This window comes from Myotis daubentonii, chromosome 18, assembly GCF_963259705.1.
Source record: "Myotis daubentonii chromosome 18, mMyoDau2.1, whole genome shotgun sequence".
NCBI lineage: Eukaryota > Metazoa > Chordata > Mammalia > Chiroptera > Vespertilionidae > Myotis > Myotis daubentonii.
The window spans coordinates 16,436,270-16,448,310 of record NC_081857.1 but is presented as its reverse complement, the minus strand read 5'-3'; the positions used below and the strand labels follow the sequence as shown (position 1 = coordinate 16,448,310).

Sequence of the window (12,041 nt, the reverse complement as noted above, 5' to 3'; positions counted from 1 at the left end):
CCGTGCCTCTTGACCGCAGTGGAATCCTGCCAGCCGAGGCTGAGCTTCTGTACATCAACGAAGTGGAGCGCCTGGATGGATTCGGACAGGAAATCTTCCCCGTGAAGGTAGCGTCCGCTGGCCTGGCCGTGCGTCAGCCTTCTGAGAAGGGCACAGGCATTTGGGAAACCGGTGTTGATAGTAGCAGGCAGAACGGCCTGGCTTTCTCTCTGCCACGTGGCATTAGTTGGCAAGTCCCGTTTACGTTACTAAAGCGGATTTTTTTTTTTAATTTTTTTTTTGTAACTGAGAGGTTTTGATTGGATGGGTTTCAGGAGAAGAATATCTCATTTACATGCTATGAGTGAGTACCAAACACAGCCCATCCTGCACAGCGAAGGGGGCAAGGCCCATATCCAGTCTTACCCGGGACAAGGAGCTAAGGTCGCATGTGCCTTAATAAAGACCCTCCCCCCCAGGTCTCTTCCCCATCCGGATTCCCTCTCCTCTTCTTTAAGCTGATACCCATGGTTTCAGGCGTCCTTAATGCACCCATGCTTTCTCCTGTCCGAGAGAGCCTCCATTGTGGGTGTCCAGACCCCCTGGTGTTCTCTGGAAACCGTGCACAGGAAACTGTGACAGCATGTCACCTCCTTTTCAAAAAAAAAAATCTACCTCCTGAAGTGGGTGTGGTTGCGGGGGGCGGGGGGTGCGCAGGGGAGGTCATGGTGCACAGGGCGTTTACACAGCTGAGCCCATAAGCCAAACTCGTTTTCCTCTCTCTGCTGACCAGCTTTGCAAAAGATGGCGTTTTTGTATCAGAAACCTAAAGCAACTGGCACGTGTCAGCAGTTTGGGAGACGCCTGCCATTTCGGTATAAACATTTCGCTCCAGGCTGGCTCCGCTGGCTGTTTTATAAGTGTTCCGTCCCCCCTCTGCTGCGCGTTTGCAATTTGCCGTAATGAGAACGGCCCGTGTGCATCAAGCAGAATGGAGCGGGGTGGCCGCAGCTTGTGGAAAGGGCTAAATGGCTCCTTTTCAGATGTGTTTAATTTTCTTTTGCTTCTCTCATGGCCGCCCTTCGTGGGGCTGGAACCCATTTTCCTTGCCATAATGCCTTAGACGCCATCTGCATCCCACTTACATTTCAGCAGCCCATCTAGTCAGGATGCCCTGGGTCACGGAAATAGAGTAAGCTGTTCTCCACTTCCAGAAAACTGACTTCCAGTCCCTGGGAGTCGGGGGTTTTGTCGTGGTGGTCACTTGCCTGTTCTGATTTCAGTGCTGCTGAATTGTGGGAGGGAGGGGCAGTGGAGATAGTGTGTGGAATCCACTGTGCTTGGCTCTGATGCACTTTCTAGTATGTTCCTTAGTGGGCGAAGCCCAAGGGGACACCGTACCTTACCCTGAGCGGGCAGACAGGCATTGCTGACTCACTGCCCGTGGGCGTCAACGAGCTGGGCTTCTTTTTCCTCTTTCCTTTCCCCCCACATTTCTGTGCATGACTAAGGGGACCACCTACACACCACAGGATTCCTGGCAGCCCGCGGAGGAGGGGCGGGTCCGCCGTACCAGTGGGGGCAGGGACGTGGTCAGCGCTGAGACTGGGCCAGCAGACAGGACAGAACACAGGGACAGACTGTGGGGAGGCAGTCCCTGCGGGTTCATGCAGGTCCCATTGACCAAGGAAAGTATAAAACCCTGTGATGGCGTCCAAGGGGAGGACATTTCCGTTTAGAGAGGACTTTTCCATGAGTGGCTCCTTAAAGATGCTCGAGGCTGGAGGAGGATGAGTCCGGCTCCCAGCAGGTCTGCCTGCCTCTCCACAGACACAGGTGTGGCGGCTGCCTCAGTAGCTCCTGTACAGTCAGAGCACATGGGCATGGGGAGGGTGCTGTGGCATGAGTCAGAGTCTGGAGCCTTGGTCCTTGGCGAAGTTCAAGGTCGAGCCCTGCGGTTCTGCGCAGTGCAGTGCCTCAGGCGTCCGTTCTGAGCTTTTCCCATCCTGTCATCGGCTCTTCCTGGGTCCCCGTCCCCACCAGGCTCTGGCCCATCTGTTGGCAGAGTGCCCGGAGCAGCTTTCCCCAGGATTGTCCTTTCTCCCCATGTCTCCACGTCACCTGCCTTCTTCTCCCACATGTTTTCCTGTCGTATAACTTCCCTCCTCATTTCTCATACTGACAAGGCCCCCTTTTCCTTCCCAGTTGTTTCTCTCCTGACTCTTTCTGCTTTGGCCGCCAGCAGGGTCTCACCTTTCTCCATCCCGGTTCGAAGACTCCTGTTCAGTGTTAGCTTTGGGAGGTGGGTTGAGAAGAGATCACTGGGAGGGGACATGGGGCCAAGCAGATTATATGCAGTGAAGCCACAGTCCGCGTGCCTCTTCCATGTTCACAAAGCTCTCCACCAGCGTTTAGCATCCCACGCTGGACTGTGAATAGATAGTGAAGCATCACCCTACACGATGCCCTAATAGGAACCCCAGTGGCCAACACGGTGAGAGCAAAGCCTAGAAGACAGAGATTCTGTAGGACGAAGACCCCTCTGACCAAAATACCATCCTGTCAAACACACACACACACACACACACACACACACACACACACACACGTATTACCTCTTTATAGGAATAGATTGCTTTTAAAAAGAAAATAAAACATCTCAGAAATTAAAAATGTGATATCAGAAATGGAAACTGTAATAGGTAAGAAGATAAAATTCAGAAAATCTCACCAAAAAACAAAGCAACGGGACGTGGGAGGCAGAAGATAAACTTAGAGGGCCAGCGCAGGATGTCCAACATCTGAATAATAGGAGTTCTACAGGGAGTAAACAGGGACCATGAAGTAGTAATTTGAGAAAACTTCCCAGAACTGATAAATGTGAGGTTCTGAAGGAAAAAGCCAAGCTTAGTGGGTTCATATAGGATACACACTAGGGCGTTAGTTGATGTAAGTTGGTGTCTCCAAGGGAGAGGAAACTGTGGGTCCATCCAGGCCTGCTGTTGGCTTCTTTTAAACAAGCTCTAAAGCATATTCAGTTCTTCCAATTATGTACATATATCATTGCATGTATGTAACGTGCATATATAATCAAGCTATGTGCATGTATAATTTTAGTCTAGAAAACAGAAACCAGGGTAAACATCGATATTCATAGATGTTCGCAAAAGAGAACATCTGAACTGCCAACAAATCTGAGGAAAACCCTAAAATTATTTTGAACAGGAAAGGTGTGGTGACGGATTGAGAAAAATGTATACCTCGTACGTTAGGATGTGCAGTGGGGCATCCCTTCAGGATCTAGTTGCCTGATTGCCGTGATGCTGCTGCGACTCATTTGATTTCTGGGCGAGAAACGGGGCGTGGTCCCCAGGGGTGGCTGAGGCCCAGTGCTGGGTGCTGCTGGACCGCTGGGCATCTGTTTCATCACCGCTATCTTCCCTTGATCTCCTACAGGACAATCATGGAAACAGTGTGCACCTGGGCATTTTCTTTATGGGGATTTTCGTGAGAAACAGAATTGGAAGACAAGCTGTAATACACAGGTAGTCTTATTTGCTTTCTCCCCTTCTCCCCCCCTTGTCTTTTATTTCATTGAGGAACTAGACAAAAACCCACTACATAGAAAAGTTATTCAAATGATTGGATCCCACTGTTGATCAGCGCTGAGCTCTTCTCAACTCAGTTGAGATCAGCCCTCTGTGGGATTTAAGTGGTGATGGGGAGTCTTATCTCACTTTTTCTGGAGGCCTGTTTGGGAGTGGGGTGGCGCGGGGCGGGGGGAGGCCTTTTTCCCACCTGACCCAGGAAGTGCATTATTGAACCCCACTGACCCAGGAGAATGGGAACTAAATTTTAAGAGTCTGTTTGGAGACAGGCTCTCCAGTTGTCTCTTGCTGGTTCCCTTTGCTGGAATCTCCATGACCAGTCATTCCGTTCAGACTGACTGTTTCCCCTTGTCCTAACCACAGGTGCTAGAAGAGCGCTAACTAGTTTCTAGATTCACAAAAGAGGGTTAGTTATGAAGGTGTGTTTTCAAAAAGCAACCGATTTGTTACAAATTAAAGGACGTTGGGACTTTTTACTGTTTTGACCCTTTAACTCTCTTTCCCATGTCACATGTGTAGAACTAATATAGGGGCATGTCCGAGTGTCCCCTCAATGACATGCCAGTGAGCTTGCTTTGTATCCATAGATCCCATGTTAGTCAACAATCTGAAACAATCGCATGCTCGCTTTTATTTACAAGGGAAGACATGTGGCCTGTTATTTTTTGGAAGAACAGCTTTCGTGTGTGTGCCTCTGGCGGGCATAGCTGTGCACTAGGGTAGAGGATCCAAGAAGGTCTTGGAGGGAAACACATAGAGAATAAATATTCTATGGAAGCCCTGGAGATAAGCCTGGGCCAGCCACCTGCTCTCTGGGTCAGCGGTTGCCGCTGGTCATTTTGAGACACTTTTCCTACCAAAGGCTCCCTAACAGGCTTTTTGTCCCCCTAGGTCTCCACTCTGCCATTACTGTTGTCCTTTATTTTCTCTTGCTCTTTGATTAGAGACATCACTGAAGCATGAGTACGGAGAGAGATCTGTGGGGCTACTGAGTAAATTTGATTTTTGGGTATACTTAGTCAACCCCATACACCGACAAGAAATTATAAATTAATTGAGTAAAATATAGAAATATGCGCAGAGTTGTACCTATAACATTTGACGCATATCTAAAGCTATCCAGGTATTTGGTCCCACACAGTTCTCCGTAGCACGAGAGAATAAAGACTCTATTGAACTGGAAACTTTCCAATACTCGCTGAGTGCTCACTTAAAGATAGTGGTGCTGAGTTCTGCATAGCTAAATCAATGCTTTATTTTTATTTTTTTCCCTTGAGCCTGGAGACGTAGACAAGTCTTGCCTTATAGCTAGTGAGGTTAAATAGAAGAAAAAACAGCAATTTGAAAGTTGGCTGATCACAAGCCACACACAGGATGTGTTCAGTCTCCTTGGGAACTGCTTCCAGACCGCTTCCTTTAGTACTTATCATGACACTCCTCACAAGGTGGGAATTTATTTCTGCGATAATGCCACGCGAATCAGGCCATAGGTGAAGTCCTATGGTGGAGTGAGGAGTGGATTCGGAGTTTTGGCAGTGGACTTGAAGGAATGGAGCCAGAGGAAACCAAATACTCTCTTCTCTAGAGACCTTCACTGAGAAGCATATAGCTTTGTGTCCGGATAGATGTGATCTGATGGGATTGTAGGTTGGCAGACAGCCACGCTGAGCACCTGGAGCCGGTATGGCCCCAGCAGATGTACATAAACACAGTTGGTACTGGTGCCAGGGAAAGGTGACTGGAGGAACATCTGGAAGCCACAGGTATAGAAGTCACCCATCCCTGGTGAGCAGAGTGAGTGTGGCTAAGTCATGTACTCACACGCGTCTAAATTGCCTCATCACCAAACTAGAAGCAATAATAGCTGCCTTGTCTACCGTAGAGAGTTGATCAAGGAACCGTACTCTGTACAGATGGGAGGCAATATTATTACGTTCAGTGCTTTCAGCAAACATTGAGCGCCTGCTGTGTGCCAGGTACGCGGCTCCGTGCTTGGAATACAGAGATGCGGAAAGCAGAATCTACCCGGGGCATGGAGCTTATGGTCTAGTTTGGTTTCATCAGGGAGCTAGTCACAGAAGTGAGCAGTCATGATGCAACGTGGTCACCGGGAGAGGGCGACACCAGGCTCTTTCCTAGCCTGTGGGGGGTTGGGGATGAGGAAGGGCTGCCGAGAGAAGGTGACTCCTGAGCTGAGTTACCTGGATCATCCAGGCAGAGGGGGAAGTGTGTCCAGGAAAAGCGCGATGGAGCGCAGTCAGTGGGCAGGAGTTACAGGTTGGGGCACAGGGTGAAGGGTAGGCAGTAGTGAGAGCCGGTTAGAAATGGGCTCCAAGTAGAATGGGAAGCAGTAGCTTACCTCCCCTTGTCTGGTGGTTATTGCTGTGTATCACCCTTTAGATAAGGTCTTCATGAGGAAAGAGAAGGAGTGTGTGTGTGTAGTTCACAAAAATGTAGGCACATTAAATACTTGCCTCCCAGGCATGTTTTCTAGGTGATGTGTCAGTAATGTACATGACAGCACAGAATCCACGTGGATTCTTCGCCTGGATTCCGGGAACATTGGACTTCCCAATAACGTGTTCCTCCGTCATTTAAAGCCAGGATCACGGGAGATCCTTTGTCGGTTTGGAACTGGGACTAACAAGGCAGCAGAAGTCCCTTGCAAATGTCCCCCCTACTAGACAACAGTATCTAGATATTGTTTGCATAGGAGTTTTTAGCTATTTCAATAGATTCGGGTTGCACTTTCTATACTCTCGGCCTTGAGAGAAGGCACATTTTGCTTTTGAAAATATAGCTACGTCATCATTTATAAAATCAGCCAGGGACCCGCCTGTGAGGATTCATCAACGCATGGACTGTCTTGGGGGCCAACACGGTTGCCTTTGTTTTGCGCAGGTGGAACGACATGGGGAATATCACTCATAACAAGTCGACCATTCTGGTGGAGCTCATCAACAAGGAAGAGACTGTGCTCTTCCACACGGTAAGCAAGGCGCACGCAGGCAGGGTCCGGCCGGCAGCTCGCCCCTTCACTTCTCAACTCGTAGTGTCCTTCCTTGCTCTCCGTACCTGGAGCGAATGAATACATATTCTGTGGAACCGAAACTCCCAGCCCTGGGCCCAGTGCTGTCATTCCTCACTCCAGGATAATGGTAGTGATTTCACATTCAAAACGCCTGCTTTCCAAGCGGAGGTTTGACTCTCGGATTGGGGTTCCTCCCCCTGCCTGCTGTGTGATGGATCGCACTGTCTGTCTGGCAGGCCAGGTTCCTCAGCACTCTAGTTACAGCCCTCATCAAGCAACCTCTGATTCTGTTGCCTGGCATTTTCTTTTGCTGGCTGACCTGGGTTTTCTTTCCCAGCATCGCCCAACCTTGTCTGAAGTCAGCTGAGCGAGAGGAAGGGAGAGGGAGTGAGAGATGGAAACATCAATGTTGAGAAAGAGTCATCGATTGGCTGCCTCCTGCACGCCCCCTTTTGGAGACTGAGCCCACAACCCGGGCATCTGCCCTTGACCGGAGTGGAACCTGGGGCCCTTCAGTCCATAGGCCGATGCTCTAGCCACTCTGCCAAACCAGAGAGGGCCATTCATTCATTTTTAGAGCACTTAGTTTGGAATTATGTGAAAACATGCCAGTTCATCACCGTGCCCCCAAGGCCTTGGGCACAAAGGATTCTTTAGCAGACAGTCCTGTCTTGTTGTCCTTTGATGGGCGTCATGCCCGTGGCTGCCACTGAATCTTCAGCACGTTGGCGTATGGCTCAGGGTGTTACTTTGTGATTGGCAGGAAGGGAGGAAGGGACGAGTCCCAGTTTAGGGAGTCCTTGTCAAATGCGTATATCATCAAAGGAATGTTTGTGTGTGTTTTTTCTCTCTCTTTTCCAAGGATGATATTGAAAATGCCAAGTATATCTCTCGGTTGTTCGCTACCCGGCACAAGTTTTACAAACAAAACAAAATCTGCACCGAGTAAGTAAGCGTTCCGTCTGCCCTCTGGATGGACGGTTTGGCCGATTCAGTGCATGTGCTTTGGGGATGTTGTAGATGGCTTTTCCCACTCCCTCCCTCCCCCTCATTCCTTGTGGAAGCTAAAGGAGCGCGTTCACGCCAGGCGGGCCCGAGAGCGCGCTAATGATGAGGACCGTGTGGTGTAGTTAGTGCCTGTGCCCAGAGAGCACGTAATTCACAAATTGACTGTGAGTGTTGGACTGCCTGGATGGCTCAGCCCACTGTTGCCATTAGTGCCTTTCCAAGCTCTGCGATGAGTTTGGAGGAGCTGAGCTCTTCCCAATTTGCCAGGGCGCCCCTTCGTGTCAGACGCGGAGGAGGTTCAGAAGCGTGTGACACAGTGACGAGCCCGCTTGAAAGAGAAGACGCGCCTGTCATCCTCGGCCCCGCTTCGCTGACACAGTTGGGCAACCCCGCGTGTGCCTGTGGGTCATGGCATCTCCCTGTAAATGAGGGGCCAGGGTAATTAGAGGAGGACTTGGAGGACACTAATGGATGTCACCCATCCGCGTGTGTGTTTTACATTTAATTTGGAAATAAAGATGATAAAGGGAGTCTGATGAGGGAACTTAAATGTGACCTGACCTTGGAGACCGCGTGCTGGGGCTCACGCTCGTGTTGCCTTTCCCTTGATTGCCTTCAAAAGGTTGCTTCTCGGCAGAGTACGTCCGCGGTCGGGGCGCCCAACGTGTTTAATTTCGTTTCAAAGAACGTCAGGGATGTAAATGCAAGAGAAGGACTGTCTTTCCACTGCCCCAGTGGACACATCCCAGGGCGTGCGAGGGTGGTCCTGACACGGCGGCTGCATTACTGGGGCCTGCAGACTCTTTTCCCTGCACCAGGCACGCTCTCTCACAGCAGTTGCTGCCATTGGCCGCTGTCAGGGTCTGGAAGTGTAGTGGTAGTGTCAGATCTGCCAGCCAAGTTTGCAAATGTAAATCAGAGGAGCGTTGACCAAAGAGCTGCAAAGGACGCAGCCAGAGCTACCTCCCAGGCCACATGCGCACACTCGCTCTTCTCTGGGGCAGGGATCCCCGCTAGCTCTTTTTTTTTTTTTGCAGATCTTCTTTGCTGTAGCCGTTCATTTGCGGGGGTTGTCCTGGACATTAACAAGAGTCCTATAGTCAGCTTCTGTGGGGTGAATTACAAAATATGCGGAGAAGTGAATTGTCCTGTAATAAAATTCTGGTTTGACCATTTCTCAGCAAGCGGATTTACTATAAAATTTACTGATTATTTGTATTTCTTCTGTGATCTTCTCTTAGGATATCGGCAAACATCACATATTAGACTGAAAGCTAAAGAAATTGTGTTTTCCCTTTCTACTTTGGTTAATAACCATTCCTTTCTTCTTCCTGACCAGTTATGGGAGGTTCCTCACTTCATATCTGATAAAAACTGGGCCTCTCTTAAAAGTACACACCCACACACCCACATACACAGTACATTCTGAGTATAGCTGCAGAGTCTCAACCTGGGACATCCCTCTGTAGTTTTACGAAACTAGCATCATCGTAACAGCATCCTTCTCCACTCTCTGACTTCTAAAAGACCGCCATTGATATTGTTTCCTCTCTCACAGTTACTGCTTGTCAGCTCCGATACAGCCCGGAGAGTGGCTCCCATATATCTTGACTTGGGGATGAAAAATGTAGAGGAGAGAGAGAGAAGGTTCTAATAATAATGTATTTGGCCAGTTAAATAAAGTCCAATATTACTATATTGTTTCCATCAATATCAGACTAAAGAGAGTGCTTTAAATTGAAGAATTTTAGCTTGATGGCCAACTCTACGTGTCCTGGGTTTTTTTTGTTGTTGTTTTTTTTTGCTTTTAAAGAATTGCATTTTTCATTGAGGACAGTGGAAATTGTAATTCTGGAATTTGGGACTTGTTTCTCAAAGGCACCTTTTATATTCCAGTTCTGAAGAGTTTGATGATATTCTTAGTCCCCGCTCATTTTTAGTCTACATTTTTAAAAAATCATGTTGAGTCTCAGTCTGGAAAGGATCTGATTAGATGAATATTTGCAATACGTCTGATCTTAATGAAAAATACCTTGATACCTCAAAAATATTTATTTTGGATTTTTATTTTTTCATTTTACTGACAGCATTTAAAAATATTTTTGTTCTTTTTTATTATGAAAGAGTTTACACATCTACAAAGGGACAAAAAAATACAATTTTTAAAAATCCATGTAATAATGGCAAAATGTCTGCTTTTCGTATTTCCCTCATAATGTTTCTGTAGAAATAAGCCTTGCTCTTCTAACAGTGCTTTGTAAAACTTTTTGTAAAAGTACATTATGTTCCAAACATTTTGAAAATACAGAAAAGAATAAAAAAGGGAATCGTAATTGTTCTTAGTGTTAACCACCCAGAAATAATATTTATGTTTTGCTGCGAATCTTACCATCCTGTTTCCTTTCCCCTTGTCTCCCTCTCTTGTCTGCCTTGTATCTAGGAAATAATAACCATTCTTACTTTTCACCTTTTTATGTAGACAATCAAATTCTCCACCCCCCATCAGACGCCAGCCCACCTGGAGCCGATCCTCTCTGGTATGTATAAAATATTCAGCAATCAAAAGTAGTCTGTGTGCTGGGGATGGAGTGTCCTTTTGTTGCTGATTTGAGAGGAGAGGTGATTGGTGCATTATGGCAGGTGAGGTCAGGTGAGAATGCAGAAGGGTGTAGGTCTTCCAAGTAGGTGTGACGCATATCCGTTTGCCCCATTGTCCCCATCATGTCCATCACTTCTCTAAGTGTGGCTGAAGGTTCAGCCCATGAGTAAGTCTTATTCTGGGGGATGAGACCATGTTCCTTCAGCATGTAACCTGCTGTTTCAGTCCACTTGTTCTCATCTGTTTTATCACCGTTTTTGCTTGTTACATGTAGGCATGTCTTTAGATATCAGCTCCATAGTTTCTTCTGTATTCATTGCCATAGATAGAGCTTAATAAACTAATCAGAAAATGCTTTTCAGGTTTTTTACTAATTTTTTTTTTTAAAGAGAGAGAGGAAAGAAGAGAGACAGAGACAGAGAGACAGAGGGAGAGAGAGAAACATTGATGTGCAAGAGCTAATATGCTAATTAGACTGAACAGCCAAACGACCATTCATTTGGACGACTGTCCAGACGACCTTCCAGAGGAAGCCGGGGCTGCGAGGGGCTGCAAGTGCTGAGCCCCTTGCACGAATTCCGTGTGTTGGGCCTCTAGAATAAAAATAAAATGGATCATGTTTGTGGTAGGGCGAGGGAAGGGCTTGATTTGATTGACAGGAAGCTAAGACCTACTGAGATTAAATGACTTGCTCTGAATCACATGAGCAACATATGATTGATTTTATTTCCTTTGCTGGCTCCCCAAATATTAAATTCGTCTAGCATTGTTTGTTTTTTTTGTTGTTGTTCTTTAAAAGTTTTACCATCCTCTGCAGATGGAAGTTATTCAGACTGAGTCTGAATGGCCATTTTTAAGAGTCTTTGGGAAAAGATTCTTCACTGCAGGGGTAGATGGTAGATGGTTGGATTCTGTACATTTGGTTCTGCAATGGGAAGGCCAATATGTGGTCCCAAGAACTACATGCTCATTGTTGTGGATCACAGTTCTGATTTTTACATCAGTTTGCAATTGGGCCCAGCCCAATACTACCCTGTCCCTCTTCGAGGTTGCTGTGGCGCTGTGAACTGGGTCATAGGTGCAGCTGTGATGATGTGTAGGAGTTCACGGCTCCAGGAGGGAGCCAGTTTTGAACAGAATGAAACAGGGTGCACCCTTATTCTCATTACTTCTTACGTGGACCATAATAATACATGTGTTCTGTGTTATTCCTTAAAGAAAGGCATCATGTACTTTACACAGTGTTCCCCCTGATATGACGGTCCAACCACTGTGCGTACACCTGAAACTAATACAAAATGATATTGAATGTAAACTGTAATTGAGAAATAAGATTAAAAAGCACCAACGATGACTGTCATTTGTAGATCAGTATTGGTCTCGTGTACTTAGAGAAAAAAAGCAATTTGTTTCTTGGAGAGAGTGGGTTTCTTTGGTCACACTAAAACTTCTCTGGATAACCCAGCATGTCCTAGCCATTGTTAATGTATTTTACTCACATATAAACTTTTGTCCTATTAAAAAGAGGCATTGGGAGCTTTGCAAGTGTATTAGAAAATAGATTATAAATAGATATGTTCATGTTAATTGTAGCCTCTTTGTCTTTCTCACCTTGAACCAGCCATCTTATTTCTTCAGTCCTGACTTAGGGATGAGGAGGGGGTACGGAGGAGAAGAGGGGTGGGCCAGGGGTAGACGGCAGAGCAGCCCCAGCCTGCTCCCCTGCAGACACCGGGGACTGTTGTGTGTTCGGCTGGCTCTCCGTGGCAGCGGAGGGCCCTTTGTGAGAGGCCCACCCACCTGTGCTGTTCTCTGT

The 12,041-nt window shown here is 47.3% G+C and overlaps 1 protein-coding gene across 6 annotated transcripts in view; it reads left to right on the top strand.

Moving 5' to 3' along the window:
* Positions 1–12,041, top strand: part of PTPN14 (protein tyrosine phosphatase non-receptor type 14) — a 148,976-nt gene that overhangs the window by 110,017 nt on the left and 26,918 nt on the right. For all 6 annotated transcript variants that reach the window (XM_059674933.1, XM_059674927.1, XM_059674932.1 and 3 more), the window contains 5 exons: positions 20–107; positions 3,436–3,524; positions 6,489–6,576; positions 7,481–7,563; positions 10,106–10,163. In XM_059674933.1, coding sequence (XP_059530916.1) covers positions 20–107; positions 3,436–3,524; positions 6,489–6,576; positions 7,481–7,563; positions 10,106–10,163 — 406 coding nt within the window. The remainder of the gene's footprint in view (positions 1–19; positions 108–3,435; positions 3,525–6,488; positions 6,577–7,480; positions 7,564–10,105; positions 10,164–12,041) is intronic.